This window comes from Rhinolophus sinicus, chromosome X, assembly GCF_036562045.2.
Source record: "Rhinolophus sinicus isolate RSC01 chromosome X, ASM3656204v1, whole genome shotgun sequence".
Lineage (NCBI taxonomy): Eukaryota > Metazoa > Chordata > Mammalia > Chiroptera > Rhinolophidae > Rhinolophus > Rhinolophus sinicus.
The window spans coordinates 42,565,761-42,591,117 of NC_133768.1; the positions used below are offsets into that span (position 1 = coordinate 42,565,761).

The 25,357-nt window shown below is 41.1% G+C and overlaps 1 protein-coding gene across 3 annotated transcripts in view; it reads right to left on the reverse strand.

Annotated features, from left to right (window-relative positions):
• PHF8 (PHD finger protein 8) overlaps positions 1-25,357 on the reverse strand; it is a 112,719-nt gene that overhangs the window by 37,223 nt on the left and 50,139 nt on the right. Inside the window, exons 11-18 of one of the 3 annotated variants that reach the window (XM_019710846.2) lie at positions 24,551-24,642; positions 21,668-21,757; positions 19,482-19,784; positions 18,620-18,723; positions 11,332-11,510; positions 10,331-10,416; positions 8,937-9,037; positions 8,028-8,341 (exon numbers count right to left, since the gene is read on the reverse strand). In XM_019710846.2, the coding sequence (XP_019566405.2) occupies positions 8,028-8,341; positions 8,937-9,037; positions 10,331-10,416; positions 11,332-11,510; positions 18,620-18,723; positions 19,482-19,784; positions 21,668-21,757; positions 24,551-24,642 (1,269 nt within the window). Of the gene's footprint in view, positions 1-8,027; positions 8,342-8,903; positions 9,038-10,330; positions 10,417-11,331; positions 11,511-18,619; positions 18,724-19,481; positions 19,785-21,667; positions 21,758-24,550; positions 24,643-25,357 lie in introns of all 3 variants that reach the window. The other 2 variants (XM_019710845.2, XM_019710847.2) reach the window with 2 other exon arrangements.

The window sequence follows — 25,357 nt, forward strand, 5'->3', positions numbered from 1 at the left end:
GAATTCAATGTAAGACCTGAAACCATAAAACTCCTGGAGGAAAACAAAGGAGGCAGTAAACTCTCTGATATTGCTCTTAGTAATATACTTTCTGATCTCCTTGGGCAAGGGAAACAAAACAAAAAAATAAACAAATGGGACCACATCAAACTAAAAAGTTCTTGCACAGCAAAGAAAACCATCAACAAAATGAAAACGACAACCTAACGAATTGCAGAAAATATTTGCCAATGATACAGACAATAAGGGGTTAATATCCAAAATGTATAAAGAACTCAGGGAACTTAACATGAAAAAATCTAAAATTCTGATTTAAAAATGTGTAGAGGACCTGAACAGACAATTCTCTGAAAAGGACATACAGATGGCCAACAGACATCTTAAAAGATGCTCAATATTGGGGCCGGTCTGGTGGCTCAGGCAGTTAGAGCTCCATGCTCCTAACCGAGGGCTGTCAGTTCGATTCCCACATGGGCCAGTGGGCTCTCAACCACAGGTTGCCAGTTCAATTCCTCGACTCCCACAGGGGCTGGTGGGCTCCGCCCCCTGCAACTAAGATTGAACACGGCACCTTGAGCTGAACTGCCGCTGAGCCCCCGGATGGCTCAGTTGGTTGGACTGTGTCCTCTCAACCACAAGGTTGCCGGTTTGACTCCCGCAAGGGATGGTGGGCTGTGCCCCTGCAACTAGCAACGGCAACTGGACCTGGAGCTCAGCTGCGCCCTCCACAACTAAGACTGAAAGGACAACAACTTGAAGCTGAACGGCACCCTCCACAACTAAGACTGAAAGGATAACAACGTGACTTGGAAAAAAGTCCTGGAAAGTACACACAATTCCCCAATAAAGTCCTGTTCCCCTTCCCCAATAAAATATTTAAAAAACAAATAAATAAATAAAGATTTATTCATACGTTTAAAAAAAAGATGCTCAATATCACTTAATCATCACAGAAATGCAAATTAAAACCACAGTGACAACAAATCAACAAAGAAGTGTTGGTGAAGACGTGGAAAAAAGGGAGCCCTCATGCACTGTTGGTGGGATTGCAAATTGGTGCAGCCACTATGGAAAACAGTATGGAGGTTCTTCAAGAAATGACATCCACAGACATCATCAAAATGGCGGCGTGAGGTGAGCCTCTGTGAGGCTCCCCTGGAATTTACAACTAATCGAACAATAATAACTCCACAAAGAACTCCCTGCACAGCAGACAGGCAAGATGAAGAGGGCCACTACTGAATTCACCTAAAGGTGGGCAAATCGCGGGAGCAGAGGTGGAGGGAAGGGAGAAGTGTGGAGACGGAGTCGGGTGGGCACAGGACGCAGACCTAGATCAGTGCTCTGAGCTCGCTGCATCCCGGAACTACCGCAGCTGCGGGAGACGGAAGAACTTGGACTACTAGGGCTCCACTTGTGGCCCACAGGGCTGAGGGGACAGCATATAACACAGCTGAACCCAACACTCACGGCAGAGACCTCAGAGATAAGACTGAGGGAAGAAGACTGAAAACGTTGGTTTGAGCCCTCACTGCTGAGCAGAGAATGGAAGCCTTAGGCACTGAGACTAGCCGCCCCCTCCCTACCCTCCCAGAGCTCGCCCCAACCCCAGCTGCCCGGTGCTAGAAGTGGAACAGTAGCAGTGTCAGATCAAAATAACAGAATATTTGCAGTTCTGAGAACTGTGGACCACACACACAGATTCACAGCCCAACTAGTTCCAGTAAAGGGGAGGGAGCTGTGGAAGCAGGACCGGCTGTGGTGGTGGTCGCAGCCATTGCTCTGGGCCACCTCTCACAACTCACCCCGCCCCTGACCCCACCTATCTGGGCGGATCCCTGCAGGAGTAAACAAAACTGCTGAAACATATGGCTCTGAATCTGGTGCAGGAAGAGATTTGGAACTTCAAAAGCTCTCCGCATACTCACGGACACTGCGCCCTGTGACCCAGGCGAACTATTAACAGAGGAGAAGCCTGTCTCCCAGGGAATCCCCCCACTGTGTGAGAAGCTGGAATAGTGCAGAGGAAACATAGCACTACCGTGTGAGAGAGAAAAAAAAGGCTGTAGTCTGAGAGATAATAAAACATTCTACCAACAAGTACTGGAAAACAAAACAAAAACCTCTTCCTAACAACCTGCTGCAGAAGCAACTCCTGTAGATGTCTAGGAAGAGAAATAAAAAATCAGTAATTGCCAAGAATAACCAAGGCAACAAGACAGCTCAGAAAGAAAGTGAAAAGTCTCCAGAAAATGAAGTTAAAGATATGGAAATATGTGACTTAAATGACAGAGAATTCAAGATTGTAGTTCTGAAAAAACTCAACGAGATACAAGAAAACACAGAAAGGCAGTTTAATGAACTCAGAAACAAAATCAAAGAACAACATGAGCATTTTACGAAAGAGACTGAAATTTTAAAAAAGAGTCAAATAGAATTTCTGGAGATTAAGAACTCAACAGAAGAAATTAAGAATGAAATAAATAGCCAGCTTAGGTAGTAGAGTTGACCAGATGGAAGAAAGAATCAGTGACATCAAAGATAGAAACTTGGAAATGACAAGGATGGAAGAAGAAAGACACTTGAGACTTTAAAGAAATGAAAGAACTCTACAAGAACTTTCTGACTCCATCAGAAAGAGCAATATAAGAATAATGGGCATACCAGAAGGAGAAGAAAGAAGGGAACAGAGAATATATTCAAACAAATTGTCGAAGAGAACTTCCCAAACTTGTAGACAGAACTGGATCCTCGAATCCAAGAAGCAAATAGAACACCTAATTACCTCAATCCCAACAGGCCTTCTCCAAGGCACATTGTATTGAAGCTGTCTAAAATCAACAACAAAAAAGAATCCTCAAGGCAGCCAGGGAAAAGAAGAAGGTAACCTACAAAGGAAAGCCCATTAGATTATCATCAGATTATCAGCAGAAACTCTATAAGCCAGGAGGGAGTGGAACCAAATATTCAAACTATTGAATGAGAAATTATAAGCCAAAAATAATATATCCAGCAAAGATATCCTTTAGATATGAAGGAGGAATAAAGACCTTTCCAGACATACAGAAGGTGATGGAATTTTCTAATGCACGACCTGCACTACAAGAAATACTAAAGGAGGCTATTCGACCACCATCAACAGGGACAATTTGTGGCAACCAAAAATAAAAAGGGGGAGAGTAAAGGCCTGAACCGGAATATGGGAATGGAGAAAGTAAGCATGCTGAAGAAAATGGAATACTCTAAATATCAAACTTTCTTTTACATAAACTTAAGGGTAACCACTCAAAAAAAAATCCAGAACTGAAATATATACTGTAATAAAAGAAGAAACAGAGGGAAACATCATAGAATACCACCATACAGAAATAATAGACAACAAAAAGGTAAAGAAACAATGGAGACACAGCCTTACCAGAAAACTAAACATAGAATGACAGGACATCCTCACATATCAATAATCACCCTAAATGTAAATGGACTGAACTCACCAATAAACAGTCACAGAGCAGCAGACTGGATCAAAAAACTAAACCCAACCATATGCTGTCTCCAAGAGGCACATCTCAGCTACAAGAACAAGCATAAACTCAAAGTGAAAGGGTGAAATTTGACACTCCAAGCAAATGGTACCCAGAGAAAATCAGGTGTAGCTTAATGATATCAGATGAAACAGACTTCAGGGTGAAAAAGATAACGAAAGACAAAGATAGACATTTCATAATGGTAAAGGGGACTATACAACAAGACATAACAGTCATCAATATTTATGCCCCCAATCAGGGAGCACCAAAATATACCAAGCAACTACTAACAGAACTAAAGGGAGAAATTGACCAACACAAAATTATACTAGGGGACTTAAATACATCATTGACAGCAATGGATAGATCATCCAAACAGAAAGTAAATAACGAAATAGCAGCCCTAAATGACACATTAGATGAAATGGACATAATTGACATATATAGAGCACTTCATCCTAAAACATCAGACTATACAGTCTTTTCTAGTATACATGGAACATTCTCAAGGATAGACTATAGATTGGGACATAAAATCAGCCTCAGCAAATTTAAGATTGAAATCATACCAAGCATATTCTCTGATCACAAGGCTTTGAAATTGGATAGCAACTGCAAAAAGCAAGCAGGAAAAAACACAAATACATGGAGATTAAACAACATACTTTTAGAGAACGACTGGGTCAAAGAAGAAATTAGGAGAGATCAAAAGATACATAGAAAGAAATGATAATGAAAATACGTCCTACCAAAGTTTTTGGGATGCAACAAAAACAGTTTTAAGAGGGAAATTTATCTCATTACAGGCCTATCTCAAGAAACAAGAAAAATCCCAAATAAATAACCTCATGTTACACCTTAAAGAACTAGAAAAAGAAGAACAAGTGAAACCCAAGGTCAGCAGAAGAAAGGAAATAACAAAAATCAGAGCAGAACTAAATGAAATAGAGAACAAAAAGACAATAGAAAAAATTAATGTGACAAAGAGCTGGTTCTTTGAAAAGATTAACAAAATTGACAAACCCTTGGCTAGACTCACTAAGATAAAAAGAGAGAAGACACTAATTAACAAAATCAGAAATGAAAAAGGGGAAGTTATCAGGGACACCACAGAAATACAAAGGATCATCCAAGAGTAATATGAAGGACGATATGCCACCAAATTCAATAACCTAGAAGAAATGGACAAGTTCTTAGAAACATATAGCCTTCCAAGGCTGAACCATGAAGCACTGAAAAATCTAAACAGAAGATTTTTGCAAACAGTGCCTCCGATAAGGGGCTAATATCCAAAATATACAAGGAACTCATGAAACTCAACAACAAAAAAACAAACAACCCAATTGAAAAATGGGCAGACGACCTGCAGAGACATTTCTCCAAGGAGGACATACAAATGGCAAATAGACACGAAAAAATGCCCAACATCACTAATCATCAGAGAAATGCAAATCAAAACCACAATGAGATATCACCTCACACCAGTAAGAATGGCTATCATCAACAAGACAAATAGTAACAAGTGTTGAAGAGGCTGTGGAGAAAAAGGAACCCTCATGCACTGTTGGTGGGAATGCAGACTGGTGCAGCCACTATGGAAGGCAGTGTGGAGGTTCCTCAAAAAATTACGAATAGAATTGCCATATGACCCAGCAATCCCTCTCCTGGGTATCTACCCAAAAAATCTGAAAACATTTATACATAAAGACACGTGTGCTCCAATGTTCACTGCAGCTTTGTTTACGGTGGCCAAGACATGGAAACAACCAAAATGTCCTTCGATAGATGAATGGATAAAGAAGTTGTGGTATATATACACAATGGAATACTATTCGGCGGTAAGAAAAGATGATATAGGAACATTTGTGACAACATGGATGGATCTTGAGAGTATAATGCTGAGCAAAATAAGTCATACAGAAAAAGCAGAGAACCATACGATTTCACTGATATGTGATATATAAACCGAAAACAACAAAAGAACAAGACAAACAAATGAGAAACAAAAACTCATAGACACAGACAATAGTTTAGTGGTTACCAGAGGGTAAGGGGGGTGGGCATGGGAGATGAGGGTAAGGGGGATTAAATATATGGTGATGGAAGGAGAACTGACTCTGGGTGGTGAACACACAGTGGGATTTATAGATGATGTAACACAGAATTGTACACCTGAAATCTATGTAATTTTACTAACAATTGTCACCCCAATAAATTTTAAAAAAAGAAAAAAAAAAGAAATGAAATATAGAACTACCATATAACTCAGCAATTCCACTTCTGAGTATTTATCTGAAGAAATCCAAAACACGAATTTGAAGAGATATATGCACCCTTATATTCATTGCAGCATTATTTACAGTAGGCAAGATCAGTAGACAACTGGATAAAGACACTGGTACATATATACGATAGAATATTACTCAGCCATAAAAAAATGGAAATTTTACCATTTGCAACAACATGGATGGACCTAAAAGGTATTATGCTAAGTGAAATAAGTCAGACAGAGAAAGACAAATACCGCATGATCTCACTTATATGTGGAATCTAAAGGACAAAATAAGTGAACAAACAAAACAGAAACAGATTCATAGATGCAGGGAACTTGTTGATGGTTGCCAGATGGCAGGGAGGTTGGGGGAGCAGGGTGAACAAGGTGAAGGGATGAAGAAGTACAAGTTGGTAGTTACGAAATAATTATGGGGTATAAAGTACAGCATAGGGAATATAATCAATAATATAATAGCTATGTATAATGCCAGTTTAGTACCAGACTAGTCAGGGGATCACTCTGTAAATTATATAAATATCTCACCACTACAGTGTACACCTGAAACTAAGATAAAATAACACTGAATGTCAACTGTAATTGAAAATGTTTTAAAAGGCGTGGGGCGTGTGTGAAGGTGAATAAAGGGTTCAAATTTCCAGGTATAAATCAAATAGGTCATGGGGATGTAAAGTACAGCATGTGGCATATAGTCAATAATATTGTGATAGCATGGTATGATGTGAGATGGTTGCTGGACTTATCATGGTTATCAGTTCCTTAGGTATATAAATGTTTGGGTTTTTTAAATGTTGAATTAACTATGGTTTGCACCTGAAACTAATATAATATTTTATGTCAGTTATATTTTAATAATAATTAATATAATTTTTTTAAAAAAAATCTTTAAAAAAAAAACCTCAAAAATCATTTCTAGAATGTATTAAAAACACTCCAACAAATGTAGAATATATAAAGAATATCTACAAATCAGTAACAAAACCAAATATCCTAATAGAAAAATGGGTGAAAGATTGAATAGATAATTCAATCCAATAAACATAAAACAAAGTGAGACACCACTTTTTTACAGTTGGACTGGCAAAAATTAAAAAGGCTGACTGAGAGCATCCACTGCTGGTAAGGGTATGGGGAAACGATATTTCTCATACACTGCTCATGCGCTTGCCCTTTTAGAGGGGAATTTGGCACTACTAACATTTATTTTGTATATACCCTTCACCCCAGCAGATCCAGCTACCCTAAAGAAATATTAGGTGGCACATGGGCACAAAGGGTTATTTATGAGAGTTTTCATTACAGCATTGTTAGTAACACTAAAAAATTAGAAACGAACTAAAAGTTAATCAGTAGGGAATGGTTAAACATATGAAGGTATATCTATGCTATAGACTACTACGCAGCAGGCAGATCTCAATGTATTGATGAGGCAGATTTCTAGGAACTGATGTTGAAAGATATCCAAGCAAGCTGTAGAACCACACACACTATAGAAAACTATACCTCTATCTATTTTTCTACATACGGGTGTAAACACACGAAAATGAAAGGTATACATCAAACTGATAACAAAGGTTACCTTTGGGTAATCTTCCTGAGAGGGGGAAGAGTATTAGTCAAAGGGAATTTTTGCTCTCTCTGTCTAGTTCTAATTTTTGGTCAATAGGATTAATTTTTCAAAATAATATTAAAACAAAAGCCCACATTAAAGTCAGCTGTACTATACAAAAAAAGTGCTTTATACACTGTAGTACCCAATAAATCTTAGCTTAAAAAAACGAGCCATCTCTTACATGCAAAAAAACCCATCAGGTCATTATATACCTTTGCAAGGAATGAAATGAATGGCACAGAACACAAATGATACAGGTGATGGAAGTAAAATAGGCAAGAGGGAAAACAGTCACCAGTAGTGAAGGTGGGACAAAGCTAAAAGTGAATGATAACTAATTATAATAGCTACCAATTTTTGAAGGCCACCCATGAGCAAGACACTGCCAGGTGCTCCGTACAAGCATTATCTCTAACTCTTACATCAACCTGTGAGAGATCCCCATTTTACAGATTAAGAAAACAGAGCTCAGAAAAATCAAGTATTCATCCGAAGGCCAAGCCATTGTTCACGGCAGGCTTTCCTGGATTGGGATTAGGATTGACACTGGGGCCAGGGGAGCCCTTCTGGCATGGACCCGAATGCTCAGCTGCCTTACTATACTCTGCATCCTTGAAGCATGCTCCCAAGCTGTCCTGTTCATCCAGACTGGCATTCTCCTCCTCCTCTTCGCTCTCAGTTTTCCAGTATGCTGGCCGCTTGATGGGCCGCTTCCCTGGGGTGCGCTGGGAAGCCGGACTGCCAGACACTGTGCCCAGCCCACTGCTGGAGCTCCCACTGCTTCGGTCCTGCGCCCCGGTCCACCAGGCCTGCAAGCTGGAGGTAGCAGGGGAGGATGACGAGGACTGCAGGTTGGCCATGCACAGCATGCCCTGGATGGCCTCCTGAGTGCTGGGAGAGGCAGGGGCCTCGCTGCAAGAGACAGAAGGGATATGCTGAAGGAGTTTCTCTAGACGTCAGGGGAAATCAGTCATCAGAATAGTCAGGGAGGAGGGGTCAGGGTGGGAGGAAGGAGGAGAGAGCCATCCCAGGTGAAAAACCAGAAACCAAACTAAAGGATTCAAATAGTGTCTGTTTTCATGAAAAGGCCAGTCCATCTTGCCTCAAGTTTCTCCAGACAGCAGACAAGATGGCAAAAAGATGGGCGTTCTCCCTCCCAGTTCATTCATGCTGCACTTTTTCCTTTTTTCAACAAGGTCCAGTTCTCCTTCCATGCCTCTTCCAGCCCCTCTTCCAACTTCCAAAGAACCCAAAACTGATTCCCCCTGATGTCTGTACAGCTTCTCTCTGTCAGATATTAAGTCCTTTAGGACAGATTGTATGTCTACTTTATTCTTTCAGCTCAAATGCCCTGGCTAATTCTTTGTCCCTTTAAATGATTCGATAAATATCTGCTGATTGGCTGACCCAGCCCTTTGGGGTGGGGGTGTGCTGTTTGATCGCCTGGAAAGGGCAGAACAAAGCCATTACTCACGTGAGGGCAGCATAGTCAGGTCCCCCCACCTGCCTGCTGGCCTTGAGCAGATCAAGAATTCCACCAGCTCCACTCCCTTTCCCAAGCTTGCCTTCAACACCTTCTACCATGTCCTCATCTGTTGTGTAGTCCTCCTGTTGGGGAAAGAAGGTATCACCTCAGCTGCCCAGGATTGGTCTGGTAAGGCCCCAAAACAGGGTTGACAGCCTCACTCCTGATACTAATATCCTCTGAGCACCAAGTATATTCCAAATATTATGCAGAATATTCATTCTTTCATCTTATTCTCCACAGCATCTTTGTGAGTTAAGTATTATAACTCCCTCGAATGGCTATCATCAACAAGACAAATAATAACAAATGTTGGAGAGGCTGTGGAGAAAAAGGAACCCTTATCCACTGTTGGTGGGAATGCAGACTGGTGCAGCCGTTATGGAAGGCAGTGTGGAGGTTCCTCAAAAAATTATGAATAGAATTGCCGTATGACCCAGCAATCCCTCTCCTGGGTATCTACCCAAAGAATCTGAAAACATTTAGAGATAAAGACACGTGTGCTGCAATGTTCATTGCAGCTTTGTTTACGGTGGCCAAGACATGGAAACAACCAAAATGTCCTTCGATAGATGAATGGATAAAGAAGTTGTGGTATATATACACAATGGAACACTATTCGGCGGTAAGAAAAGATGATATAGGAACATTTGTGACAACATGGATGGATCTTGAGAATATAATGCTAAGTGAAATAAGTCAGACAGAAAAGGCAGAGAACCATATGATTTTACTGATATGTGGTATATAAAAATGCAAACAACAAAGGAAGAAGACAAACAAATGAAGAAACAAAAACTCATAGATGCAGACAATAGTTTAGTGATTACCAGAGGATAAGGGGGCAGGGAGGTGGTAGATGAGGGTAAGGGGGATCAAATATATGGTGATGGAAGGAGAACTGACTCTGGGTGGTGAACACACAATGTGATAGATAGATGATGTATTACAGAACTGTACACCTGAAACATATGTAACTTGGCAAACAATTGTCAACCCAATAAACTTTAATTAAAAAAATAAATTAATAAAAGTATTATAATTCCCATTTTACAAATAAGGAAACTAAAGCTCAGTGAAGTTAAACAACTGGTATAAGACCACAATTGGATATTTCAAATCAGATACTCTTTCTGCTACATCACACTACCTTTTATTCTACTCTGTATTAAAGGATTTTAAAAATATTTAAACTAAATTACAATCCTCCATTAATATGCTCAGCAGCACTTAGTATGCAATCTTTCACTTAATAAATACCTGAGGAATTGAATGCATAGGATATCTTATTTTCCCCCAACTAGAATGACAATCTGTATTCTGTCTCTATAACCAGAATGAGCAGAAGACTAGACTCAGGAAGGACAGGCTCTTACCTCAATGTCAAATTCAACTTCTCCTGGTTCACGAACTCTGTTGGGGTCAGAGCAAGGCTTTGCACGGGGCAGCTTTCGGGGAAATTCTAGAAAACAATGGAATGCACTTATCATGAAGCTAAGATTAGCATCTGAGCCAAACACTCAGGAGAAAGACAATAAGACTATAATTTTCCTCAAAGTAATGACAACAGACAAACTCATTTAGGGAGCTTAGGAATTAGTTTATAAAAAATCTCTAGAGCAAAGGTTACATGGAGGCCTACAGAGCTGGTAAATCAGAAAGTCAGATGTGGGGGTTGGTAGGGGGCATCAGAGCAGGGTTAGCAGTACTTCTGTGGAGTGGGGGTAGGTGTGGTGACACTGGCAGCCAGGTGTGGGGTGTTGGAGTCTAAGTAGGGTGATGAGGAATCCAGGTACTGAGCCCAAATGGGGTAAAGAGGGCATATGCAGAGGGAGTGGGGTTGGCAGCAGGAGCAGCCTGGCAGGGTATTTGTGCCCAGATGAGTCAAATAGGACATTGAGCATTGAGGGATAAGTGTCAATAGCCCCAAGCTTGGTGTCAGAGCCCTGAGCAGGGCAAGGAGGGTGTCTGTCCAGGCAGAGGCAGCCATACAGCTTGGGAGATTAGAGTCTGGGCAGAATGAGGAGTCGTCCCCACAGCCAACATGCTATGCTGGAGCTCAGTGGAGGGAAGATGGCATCTGTGTGAGGTCAAGGGCTATATGTGACAATGGCCCCAAACAGGTCATGGGTGCTAAATAGAATGAGGAAAACAACTGGGGTGAAGGGAGGCAAGTGTCTGCGGGGGGGGGGGGGAGTTGGAGCTTAATGAGGTGAGGCAGTCATTAGCGTGGGGTCAGGTTGAGAGAACAAAAGCAGAAAAACAGAAAAAAAAACATAGAAAGTCAACAAGCTCAGGCCTGAGGTCTGGAGCCTATCAAGGGGACCAAAAACAAATGTGAAATGAGCAAAGCAGGAAAGAGAAAACAGGTACACACTTGGTCTTATGATCAAGGTCGCCTTTTCCTTTCCCAGTCTCTCGTCAATCTGCAGTTCATCATCTGAATCCAAGCCAAATTCATCCTCCATCACCTGTTCTGCCACCAGCCTAGCCTTGTCTGCCTTCTTCGTGATCTTGGCTCGCCGAGACTTGGATAAGGTCTTTACCCTCTTGGAACTAGAGAGAAAGAGAAGGAGAACATAAAAACAGTCATGCTCAATATTGTTATGGTGGCAATTCTCTCCAAATTCATCTACAAATTAAATGCAATCCCCATCAAAATCCAGTTACCGTTTTTGTAGAAATTAATAAGCTGATACTAAAATGCATATGGGCATACAAAGGACTTAACATGGCCAAAACAATTTTGAAAAAGAACAAAGTTGGAGGACTTACACTATTGCATTGTGAAATTTACTAGAAAGCTACAATAATCAAGGTAGTGTGATATTGGCATAAAGATATCCATAGATATACATCAATGGAACTGTGCTGAAACTCTGGAACTAAATCCTTAAATTTATGGTCAATTGATTTCTGACAAAGGTGCCAAGGCAATTCAGTGGGTAAAGGATGATTTTTTTCAACAAACGGTGCTGAAATAACTGTATATCACATACCAAGAAATGTGGATTATTACCTCACATCATACACACACACACACAAAAAAAAAAACCCTCAAAATTGATCATAGGTCTAAAGGTAAAAGCTAAAACTATAACACTTCTAGAAGAAAATACAGGAAAACATCTTTGTGACCTGGGATTTGGTATAATTCAGAACATCTGTGCTTCAAAAGACACCATTAAGAAAATGAAAAGACAAGCCACAGACTAGGAATAAATATTTGCAAGTCATTTCTCTGGAAAAAGATTTGTATCCAGAATACTTAAATAACTCTCAGAACTCTATAATACTACAAACAAGCCAACTGAAAAAAAAATGAGCAAAATATTTGAATAGACATTTCTATAAAGGTGATGATATACAAATGGCCAATCAATAAGCACCCGAGAAAATGCTCAACATTGTTAGTCATTAGGGAAACGCAAATTAAAACCACTGTACATCCATCAGAATGGCTGTAATCAAAAAGACAATAACAAGTGTTAACCAGTATCTGTAGAAATTCTTTATCGCTGGTGGGAATGTAAAATGGTACAGATACTTTGGAATAAATTTTGGCAGTTTTTTAAAAAGTTAAACAGAGAGTAACCATATGACCCAAATTTCACTTCTAAGTGAGAAATGAAATCATATGTCCACCCAAAAACTTGTATGTCAATGCTCATAGCACCACTATTCATAACTGCCGAAAAGTGGAATCAATCCAAATGAACATCAACTAGTGAAAAGATAAACAAAATGTGGTATATCCATACAATGGAATACTATTCAGCAATAAAAAGAACCAATTAATAATACATACTACCTCATGGATGAATCTCAAAGAAGCCAGACTCAAAAGACCACATATTTTATGACTCCATTTATATGAAATGTCTAGAATAGGCAAATCTATATAAACAGAAAGTAGATAGATTACTGGTTGCTTGGGCCTGGGGAAGGGAACCAGGACTGACTATAAGTAGGTATACGGGATCTTTTTGGGTGATTGAAATGTCCTAAAATTGGATTGTGGTGATGGTCGCACATTCTTTAAATTTATTAAAAGTCATTTACAAGTACACTTAAAACAGGTGAATTGTACGGTATGTAAATTTACCTCAAAAAAGCTGTTAAAAATATATAAAGTATGGGAAAAAACTCAAAAGTAGCTTTTGAGTTTTTACATGGTATTATACATGGTGAACAATATTAACCAGTACAAACTGCTAAAATAAAACTTATAGTTAAAAGGAAACAAGTTTTTGGTAAATCAGAACACTTGATACATTCAGCAAATAGTAATCTGGTGAACTAGCTTTCAGTGAATTAGTTGTCCTTAAATTGGCCTGTTCTCTACCTCATAGAATTGTTGGGAGGATTAAATGAGCTAATGCAGAGATTTATACATGGCTAGTGCCCAATGGTAGCTAATCTTTAAGTTATTGGGGACTCAGTTTCCAAATTGGTAAAATAGAGATATTAACACTGACCTTTAGGGTTGTTAAGAGAACTAAATAAAGTATATAAATAGCTAAGATAGAATCTGATACAGAGCAGGTGCTCTGGAAATGGTACCTATTTATACCCTGATCTTTTATTAACTTCTAATTACGAAAAATGTCAAACATATACAAAATATAAAAGTATAACAAATTCCTGTGTACCTATCACCCAGTTAAGTTCCAGCAATTATCAACACACAACCAATCTTGTTTCATCTACACCTCAGTCCCTGTAGAACACTGGATTGTTTTGGAGAAAAGCCCAGATATAAGATCATCTGGTCTGTAAATATTTCTATACCTTGACTCTCTAGGTTCACTTAACAGCTGCCTCTGGCAGCTGCAGGAGGTAATAGAAGCAGCACAGTAAAGACTGGTGGGGAAGGGGAAAATATCTCGTGTCCTCAATAGCCATTACAGGAGGGACGCTTAGGACTCTCAATTTTCTTTTCCCCAGAGCCTAACCACGGGTTCTGGACAAAGGCAATGCTCAACAGTCTCTCTAATCTTATTCTTTAGTAACCAGGTTCTCAAATCCCAAGAACAGCTCTGCTGCTTTCAGAATCTGCCCTACTCTCACACTTCCTTTTCCCTTATTTCCCAGCCCAGTGGACCTACTACTCCCCTCTTTAGGATCTGAAGACAATCTTTTCCTACAAAAAGGCTATTAAGGTATCCTTGTCATTTGTATTCCCACACTGTTCATACTCTGTACTTGGCTCTTGACTGCTCCTGTCTGATGTTCTGAATGTTCAGATGATAACTCTTACTATCTTCTGCCTTCCTACGTGTTTCAGGGCTTCTGATGACCCACTCAGCTTCTGACCATAGCCATGCCATCATCACCACTACCACTATCATCTTTCATCTTCAACTTCAGCATTATATTTACGAGCTACCATTAATTAAGCATTTACTATGTGGCAGGCACTATGATAAGCACTTTACATACATTAGCTCATTTAGTCCGCCAACAACCCCAGGTTAAGCTTTATCTATAGAACAGATATAATGAGGACACTGAGGCACACACAGGTTAATTAACTTACCGTGGTCACACATGAATACATGTCAGAGCTGGGATTCATACTCAGGATTGTCTGATTCCCAAGCCCATGCTGTTTGTTGGGAACAGCTTTTATCTTATGCTTTTAGAAAATGCTTTATTAAAAATTATTTTAAAGGAGAGACAACCAAGATGGCACAGTAGATAAACGCTGTGTTTACCTGCTCTCACAACCACATCAAAATTACAACTAATCTACAAAACAACCATTATTGAGAATCACCTAAAATCAAGCTGAACTAAAGCCTCTCAACTAAGGACATGCAGAAGCCACCTCTAGACTGGTAGGAAGGTCAGAGATGCGGAATGGGCTGGTCCCACAACCAAGTGTGACCATTAAAGATCAGGAGGAGTATTTCAGCTATAGGGGTCCCTAGAGGAGCGAGAGATCCCAGCCCCACACCACCCCAGGGTTCCACTGCTGGGGAGAGATGTCCCATAATTTCTGGTTGTGAAAACCAGCAGAGATTGTGACTGAGACTGAGTAAAGCTGCACTCACAGGCGCTCCTCTTAAAGGGACCACGCGTGGACTTAACCCTCCAACGGAATCACTCGCTCTGAGCTCCAGCACTGGGGCAGCAGCTGGAGAGGCCGCAAGGACATGTGGTGGGGAACTGAGTTATCTGGTTTGGGACAGGGGCTGGAGAGGTGGCTTTCTCCTGGATGGGGGAGCTGGTGAAGGCCATTGTTTCTTTTTTGAGCCCTCCCCCTTCCCTGCCTATGGAACACAGGTGGCCGCCACATCTGAGTCTCAGCAGTTCGTCAGCCACACCCTTGCGATTTGAAACCTGACCCCGCCCAACTTTCAGGCACACCAAGGCTTCTTTCAGTGGCTTTTTCGAGCAGACCGCCTGTCTTGGCTCAAGCTGCAGACCTTCCTAGACTCTCAAAGGTTAGCAGAACCCAGACAAGCAGCTTCTGGATTGAGCGTGTCCTGTACCTCTGGCTAAGCAGCCCTAAGCTGGCACTAGCGGCAGCCAGCCTTGGTTCATGGCTTGGCCTCTCAAGGCACTTCCAAGCAAACCACGGGTGGCAGCCATCTGCAGATTTCTTTCTGGCTCCCGCTAGGCAACCCTGGGTGGGGCACGGACTATGGCTGAGGTAGACCTACAGCAGATCCCCTCCAAGGTGGTCCTGGGGCTGGCGCCCCCGGTGGCCAGCTTCAAAACAAGCTGGAGCATCACCCAGCCACCTGCAAGTACAACACACCCAAGGGGTGGATTAGGCTGGCACCAGAGTCCTGCTGAGGCAGATCCTGCTCAGTAGGGTCAGCCCCTACACAACAACTCTTCCACTGTAGTCAAGGCCAGTCCTCACAAGTGAGCCCTAGGGTCAGTCCCTCACATTGAGGTGCAATTATCAACCAAGGCTCAACTATAAGAAGAGGGTACACACAGCCCACACCAGGGACACAACTGGAGCGCGTGGCTCAGGTGACCAGAAAGATTGCGCCACTGAACCCCACAGCACACCTACTACAACTACATAAGGCCATACTATTAAGAACGGAAAATATAGCAGCCCTACCTAATACACAGAAATAAACACAGGGAGGTAGCCAAAATGGGGACACAAAGAAACATGCTCCAAATAAAAGAACACAAGAAAGCTGCAGAAAAAGAACTCAGCAAAACGGAAATAAGTAATCTATCAGACACAGAGTTCCAAACACTGGTTATGAGAATGCTCAATGATCTCAGGAGAACTTCAACAGAGAGACAGAAATCATAAAAATGGAGATAGAAACCATAAAAAAGAAACAATCAGAAATAAAGGATACAAAAGTGGAAACGAAGAATATATTACAGGGAATCAACAGCAGATTAGATGAAGCAGAGGATCCAACCAGAAATGTAGAAGATAAGGTAGCAGAAAACGCCCAACCAGAACAACAAAGAAAAAAGAATCCAAAAAATTGAGGAGAGTTTAAGGGGCCTTCAGGACAATTATCAAGCGTACCAACATTCGCATTATAGGGGTACTAGAGGGAGAAGAGAGAGAGCAAGGAATTGAAAACCTATTTGAAGAAATAATGACAGAAATCTTCCCTAACTTGGTGAAGGAAAATAGACATATAGGCCCAGGAAGAACAGAGAGTCCCAAACAAGATGAACCCAAAGAGGCCAACATCACAACACATCATAATTAAAATGCCAAAGGTTAAAGACAAGAAGAGAATCTTAAAAGCAGCAAGAGAAAAGCAGTTAGTTACCTACAAGGGACCCCCCCCATAAGACTGTCAGCTGATTTCTCATCAGAAACTTTGCAGGCAAGAAGAAAGCGGCAGGAAATATTCCACATGATGAAAAGCAATGACAAACAAACAAGATTGCTCTACCCAGCAAGGCTGTCATTTAGAATTGAAGGACATAAGGAGCTTCCCAGACAAGAACAAGGTGAAGGAGTTCATCACCACCAAACCAGTATTAGAAGGAATCTTAGAGGGACTTCTTTAAGATAGGAGAGGGGTTAAGGATGGGTGAAATGGGAAGGGATTGAGAAGCACAAATTGTTTGTTATACAGTGGTCATGGGGATGTAGGGTACAGCATAAGGAATATAGTCAATAATATTGTAATAACTAGGTGTGGTGCCAGATAGGTACTAGATCTATCAGGGTGATCGATGGGAGTGGGGTTAGGGGCAGAGTGAAAAAGGTGAAGGTATTGAGAAATATGAATTGGTAGTTAATACATATGGGGAATATAATCAACAATGTTGTAAAGATGATGTAAGGTGCCAGATGGGCACTGGACTTATCAGGGGGATCACGTCATAGACTGTGTAGATGCCTGACCAATGCGCTGTACACCTGAATAATAATATTGAATGTCACTATAACTAAACATATAGGTATATATATAGTCACAGGATGTGGAGTACAACACAGGGAAGTTTCTCGATGGTATTGTAACAGCTATATAACATGTCAGAGGGGTAGTAACTTGTGGGGTGGGTTATCATTTTATGAGGGGTTTAAATGTCTACCTATTACGTTGCTTTGTACATCTGAAACTAATAAAAAAAATAAAGAGTCTAAGAAATATAAAAAAATTATTTTAAGAAAAGTAATACATGCTCATTGATTGCATAAAATTCAAATGCTACTGAAGTGAAAATTTCCTCTCCTTCCTCCCCTATCCTACTTTCCAGAGATAATTACTGTTACAAGTTTGGTGTGACAAGTATCAAATATGTAACAAATATATTTATTTGCGTGAACGTGTATAAATATCTCTGGAAGGAGTGGGAGCAAAATTTTTCACTATGCATTCTTTCATACTTTTTGAATTTTAAACTGTAAAAATTAAATTTGAAACCTCTTTTAAAAAGTTAAATTAAAGGGAAAAGTCTGTATGTTGCTTTTCTACACAAGCATACATGTGCATACAAGCAGTTTTTAAACATTAAAATGGAACTATTCCTATATATTATTTTATAAACTGATGTTTTCACTTAAGAATACATCTTGGCCAACAGCCTGATTTTGAACTTGTAGCTTGCAGAACAGTGAGAGAATAAATTTGTGTTTTTTTTTAAAAGAATATATCTTGGATATCTCCCCATGTCAAAAGATGTTAAACTCATTTATTTCAACAGCTGCATGGTGTTCTATTCTATAGATGTACCATAATGTATTGATGAAACACTTATTAATGAACATGTTTCCAATTACTATTCTAAACAATGATGCAGTGAACACCAAACATTTCTCTCTACACACCTGTGCAAATATTTCTGCAAAATAAATTCCTAAAAATTGAATTGCAACAGGTATATTAAAAACTAATGCACTTAACCAGTATGCTATACTACTTCTTATACCTGCCAGTGGTTCTGACACACTGACTTGCTGAAATTTCTAGAACTTATGCAAGATTTTTCTCAGGATGGCCAATTAGATTCCAGACCTCTCGCCCTACCCATCGTCAAACATTACCATGGTTCTCTGAACTAAGCAATGATATCGGATAATATATGGGTATTTTCCCAAGTAGAGTCCCTCCCACACCCGTGTTCCAGTTACAGGTCCCAATCCCATGCCCTGTGTTAGTGGCATGTTGCCACTGACAGTCCCAGTATCTCTGTGCTACTTCTCCCAACCTCACCTGCCATTAGACATGAGTAGGGCCAGCGGGCCCTCATTCCCATCAAGGTCCAAGTCTGGCGAGTCATCATCTGAGTCATTCAAGCAGGTACCAGCAATGTTGAGCTGCAGAAGGAGGAGGCTCAGTTGTCATCGGTCTGGGACTCCCATGTGAATCAGGATGGCCAGTTCCCTCCGGTTTCACTGGCTGAGTTCACTGTCAAAACCACCTGAACCAGGGTCTTCTGCTACACTGTCCCACACCCCCACCCCCAAATGATCATAGAAGGAGACTGAGAATGTATGGCTGGCTCAGGGAGAACCTATCAATCTTATAAAACATGTTCCCGAAAAAGAGTGGGGAGCAGCTTCACATGCCTTTGGACAGCACCACAATCTTGAAGCAAGATGGAGCCCTGGAGGAGGGCTTTTTTCAAGAACCTGTTCAAGACTCCAACTTGACACTCATGAAACATGTTCTCAAATGTCATCCGCACCCCAGCATTTCAAGATTTAGCTCGTATCATGTTTTCTGAGAAGAGCTCCTGACGACTGCCCCTACCCAGACAGAATCATCCCCCCTGTGTCTCAGGGACCCACACACACCCTTTGATTGTGGTATCCACAACACTTCATTGCACTCATTTGTGTTTATGCCTCTCTCTCTCACTAGCCTTCAGCCTCTTGGGGGTTACATCTACAGCACCTATCACAGTGCCCAGCATAGACAAGGTCTCAATAAATGCATGTTAAATGAGTGGGACTGGTAGCCAAACACCAGGGGCCCTAAGGGAGGTGGGAGAACAGGACAGTCTGTTCTTTTGATACCCTGCTCTTCCAAGGGACCCAAAAGGGTTGAGCTGAACCCATGGGCCAGCACCCACCTTTGCTTTCTGGGAAGAGCCTGTCTTCAGTGCCTGGTGATTGTATATGTCCATGAGATTATAGCTCAATTGGCCAGCAGGCCCCAAGGCTGAGCTCTCCTTGCCCTTTCGCTCTGCCTTCTTGAAGAATTCCTTGGACTTCAGGCCTTTCTTCTTTGAACCACTTTTGGAGGGCAGTGACAGCCTGGACATGGATACTGAAGTGGAATGGGCTGGCCTGGTTAAGGGAATGGAGCCAGATGGGAAGATCCTCTGCAGCCCAAAGATATTGCTCGTCTTCCCAACGTTCTGTTGGAAGATATCCTACAAGAGTGTTAGCACATGAGGGGGTTAGAGCTTTACTCAAGGGTTCTCTCTTTGCTTTGCTAAGAGCAGAGGTCTGTTTATGGCACTGGTGGTACTGCCATGGAAGTGGCTTACAGATGCTCCACATATGCACACCCTAGTTTTTGCACAATGAGTCATCAAGAATTTACCGGGTGGCATTTCTTTACCCAGCCACTGACGAGTAAGAAGACGAGCAGAGGAAAAGCCCAGCTTACTGTCAAAACTGGAGAGAAAAGACTCCAGGAACAGTTGACATGAGACAGAAAATAATTCAGTACTAAACTGTGTGGTTCCAACTCTAAGGACTGCAGGATTTGAGAGAAGGACAGAGGTTCTAGTCCTAATTCTGCTACTAGCTACTTCTGTGGCCTCAGGGAAGTGATCTGACACTCTCCAGCTCTGTTTGCTCAGTTGTAAAATTGCAAGATTAGACTGGAAAGGTGGTTTTCAAAGATGCTCTGCGGCTCCTTTGAGCTTCTTGGGAGGAGTACTGGGGACTGGAGGGAGGTGGAAGGCAAACAAGAGGAACAAGTGGAACTCTAAGCCTCTTGCCTTCATCTTATTCATAGTAGCTATACTTTGATTGGTTGTCTGTATATACTGGACTTCCATGTAAAATCTCATTTGAAAGAAAGGATTCTATTTCTTTAAAATATTTGAAAGCCAGGTATTTGACCAGGTATGATCCATCTCTAAGTCCTCTTCCAACCAGCCCAAAGTTCTGTGTATACAAAATTGGTTTAAGTGGGGAGAGCTAGAAAAGGGATAGACCTTTTAACTACCTGAAGAATTCTGACAGATGGGAGTGGAGGAAAATGAGGCAGGAGGTGGACAATGTAAGCTGTGCTGTAGGCAGTGAAACATGCCGCCAGCAGTGAGGCTAGAAGCCCAACTTCCCAGTAGCTCATTCTGACCACGCTTCAACACGGATTTAGTGCTTATATCCTGAATGCCAGCCAAATCGAACGTTACAGCTTCTGAGCTAAAGGAAAGTTTAAACTTCCTCAAGTCCAGTTCTCCTCTGGTGCCTCTGCTACTTCACCAGCCCACAGTGAGTTCTGTCTTTGCTGCAAAATCTATTAGTAACAATGGCTCTCATTTATCAAGCACTTACTCTGCCAGGCACTGTGCTAGGGGCTCTATATATATATTAGCTCTTGATCCTAACAAAACTCTCAAAATGTGGAGTGATCCCCACTTTACAGATAAGGATACTGAGGCTCTGAAAGGCTTGCAAGTGACAGAGCAGGAACTAGAACCCAAGTTTCTCTGAGTCTCTTACCACTACACCTTACTGCCTCGCGGTATATGCCACCTGTTGAAACATGGCTTTGTATTCATCTTCAACCCGAGGAGAACTGTCACTTTGTAGAATGCAGAGACTGAGTCAAAGTATTAGTAACAACAACTACTATGACCTCCACCATCCACCACCACCATGACCCACCGTCAGAATTCATTGAGCACCTACTGTGTGCAAAGCACTATACTTAATGCTCAACCTGTATTACCTTATTTAATTCTTTTAACACTCCCTGACTAGGTATACTTATCCCCCCTTCAGAGATGAGGAAACCGAGGCTCAGACAGGTTCACTTGGCTCAGGGTCCTCTACTAGACTGTGAGTTCTTTGTGGGAAGGCATTGTATTGTGCATCCAAAGCACTTAGCCCAATGTATGGCATACCAAGGCACATAATATAATTATTTGAATGAATGAATAAATGAATCAATGAATAGGGTGCTTGGTGGGGTCTTCCCAACTCTTCCCCTCAGCTCTTATGACAACTACAGAAGCCTGACCTTCCACTTGAGCCTTGAGCCCTTCCCAAACGCCTCCCCTGCTCCCATGCTTCTTACTTCCACCAGGCGGATCTCCCTAGCCAGATCTTTAATGAGCTGTACAGTCCGCACTGTCTCCGGGATCTCATCCTCGTGGTCTGGCAGAGCCTGTCAAACAAAAGGCATGAGGAATAGACCCACATATAAAGGTACCAAGGCAATTCAATGGAGAAAGGGTAGTCTCTTTAACAAACAGCACTGGACTGATTAGATATCCATAAGCAAGAAAAGGAACCTCAATACATATTTTGCACCATACATGCAGACACACACACAGACACACACACACACTCAAAATGGACCACAGAACTAAATGTCAAATCTAAAATTATAAACCAATTAGAAGAAACCAGAGGAGAAAACCTTTGTGACCTTGAGTTAGGCAAAGATTTCTTAGGACACAAAAAGCATGAACCATAATAGGAAAAATAAAAACTATAAATTGGACTTAATAAAAAAGAAAAACCTTCTCTTAGAAAAGCACTGCTAAGGCACACTGTAGACTCAGAGAAAACATTTGCAAAACATATATCTGATAAAGGATGGTGTCAAGAGGTGCGAGGAACTCAGCTGAGAGCTTGGACCATACCCCTCAAAAGATCCCTAGGGATATCCCAGCCTCTCCATGTCTGAGGACAGGACTCAGCTGAGCGGCTACAGGCCTACAGCTAACTTGACACCAACCCAGGGAGAAACCTGTTGGTTGTCCTCTTCTAATCTGTTAGCAATCTTTTTGAGTCCTCAAGATTTACATGTTTATGTAGACAAATCTCTCAAGCTTTTCCTTTGTGATTTCTTCCATCAATTTTCACTTCACTTCTGTATCCAGAGGATAAAACTTCCTCAGCGTTTACTTCTTGTTTCTCATGGTTTGATTATTTTTTCCTTTACCTCTTCTAACCTATCTGGAATCTATTTTGGTGGCTGGGCAGAGGTGGGGCCTAGAACCCATGTGACCCAGCTGGATAAACTTAACAGCTCCCTCCTCCCAGCCCAGGGGCTCTGGAAGGGTGAGGGGAAAAAGTGTCTCCCATGGAAGTCGTCTGCACTTCATAAAAGACTTCTTTCATAAATGTGGGCTCCTCATATCTGTGTCCTACTCTCCTCCAGCTCTCTTTTGCCACACTGTTTGGGTCTATCCCTTGGTCTCTGGAGCCATCCTGGCCCAGGGCATGAGCGCTTATGACCCACCCTCTTCCTCCCCTTTTAGTATTCTGGGACAGAGTCACTTCATGGGGATGTCAGAGATAAATCTCAAGGTAGTCACACCTGAGGGATGTAAAGAAACAGAATCTCAGGCTAAAGTCCAAGTGTAGATGAGTCTACGGAACAAAGCACAAAATATGAAGTTCAAGGATATCTGAGGGGATGATTGGCAATAGGAAATGGAGAGTTTGCACAAGTCAAGCCTGCAGTGGCTGAAAGGTTTCCTTAACCTTTTTCACTGCATTAATTGATTTCAAGTTTGTTCTCCAAAATGTGTCAAAAATCCACAGAAAATAATTACAGTATTTATGTTTTTAAGTAAATACAGTTAAGGTGCTACATTTTATTAAAATAAATGATTACTTTAAAGTATAAAAATTTCCTATTGCTATTCATTCTTGAAAAACACAAAAATACAGAAAAATGTATATCTGCTTTCCTAAACTTCCTTTCTGGAACACTGAGCTTGTAGGGTGAAGTCGAATGCTGCAGTCAGTGGCATGGAAATATTATATTCGACTATAGACAAACGTCACAGCGAAAATGTTAAGCCACTGTATGCAGGGGAAGGAGTCTAGAAAGACTATTAGCAGCATAAAATAATATATTGATATTTCTTCTTCTATTTTTTGTATTTGTTAAAATTGGTTTTTAATAAAAATTCAACATTTTGAGTAGGTAATCCATTCACATAGTTCAAAAATCAAACAACATAAAAAGATGTATACTGAAAAGCTTCAATATATATCTGTCCCGTCCCTGCCATCAGCCCCATTAGGCCATCCCCATATGTAACCACTTTTATTAGTTTCTTCTGCATCCCTTCAGATTGTGTCTTCAGGCAAATAAAAGCACATATAAATATAATTCTTGTTTTCCCCATTTTTACACATAAGGTAGGATACTATACACACAGTTCTACACCTATACTTAAATTCTGTAGATCTTTCCAAGTCAGTACATGGACAGCTTTCTTAATATCTTTTATAGCTGTTTAGCATTCAACTGGATAGATGGATATTGACATATTTTTAAAAAGCCATTTTGGCAGTATGCATCAAGAGTCTTACAGTTTTTCATATTCTTTGATCCAGTAATTGCTCTTCTAGGATTCTATCCTGAAGAAACAATTAAGAGATAAGGACAAAGATTGATGCAAACAGTCACTGCTTGATTTTCTATAACTACTTCCAAATAAATAAATAAAAAGGAAGCAGCAATAAACAAGTGGTTAGGTAAGGATGGCACATCCCTGCAAAAGAATATCATGTAACTATTAAATGTTTATGGAGAACTTTGGTGACACAGAAAAATTAAGATAAACTAACCAATTCAGATACAAAATTGTATGTACAGGGTGACAGCAATTATGTTTTTTAAATACATATAAGAAAGACCAGAAGAAAATATACCCAAATGTTAATGTTAATTCCCTGAGTGTTAAAATTACAGGTTATGTTTTTCCTTCTTTATACTCTTCTGTATTTTTCTAATTATCTGGAGTAAGCATGTATTACTTTTTATAATCGGAAAAATTTGAAAACGCAATTCAAGTAGTCCTAGCCCAGTCCTCCACTCTAATGCCAGGAACCCACAAGCCTCCCTGCCCTCTTCTGCCTCCCCAAAGCATCTACCCAAAGCCAGTCCCGATGGAGGGTAAAACTCTAGAGGAGGTAGGGAAATAAGTATATTTACTTCTTTCTTTGTCCAGGCTCTAAAGGCCAAGTTCAGGGCTTTGCCACCATGAACCAGATAGGAGGCAGGGTGTCTCCTGTTCTCTCGCAAACCTAAAGGGTGAAAGAGGAAGGCAGAGTGTCAACAAAGCCATACAGGGAAGTGAAGGACTTGTTCCTTTTTTCAGGCAACCAGAGAAAATGCTCAAGGTTCTAAACACAACTCCTGATCTCAGTTCTTATAATAGTGTGCATTTAACGAGTACCTACTATGTGCTAGGCATCTGACATCTACTATCTCATTTAATCCTTATACCCCACCCTGTAAGCCAGGTATCATTATCTTCATTTTATAGTTCAAGAAACTGAGGCTCAGAGAGGCAAAGAGACTTAACCAAGGGTACACACCTTGTAAAGTGCCAAAGTCACGACTAAAATCATGTCTATTTGAATCCAAGGTCTGTGCAATTCCCGCCACACTACTCTTCCTCTTGGGTTTCAAAGCGCAACAGGAAGCCCATGATTGCCATTTGCACAGATGTGAGTGGCCATTAATGCCCTTGTTCTAAGTTACTCCAGGAGGAGGGTATGACGAGCAACCAGATTTAGGCTCAATAAAGAATTTTTTACTGAACTGGTAATAAGGAGTAGTCATCCACCCTCTGATCGAACACTTAAGTGACAGTCTGTCTAGGTGGCAGAATATGGGCTTGAGGCATTGGGGAGGAGACTGTACTCACTGGCCTCTGAGATTCTTTGTAACTCTGAGATATTGATTCCTTCTGGCCAAGTCACCTTGAAGAATCTCATGTCTGAGCAAAGGAGCCAC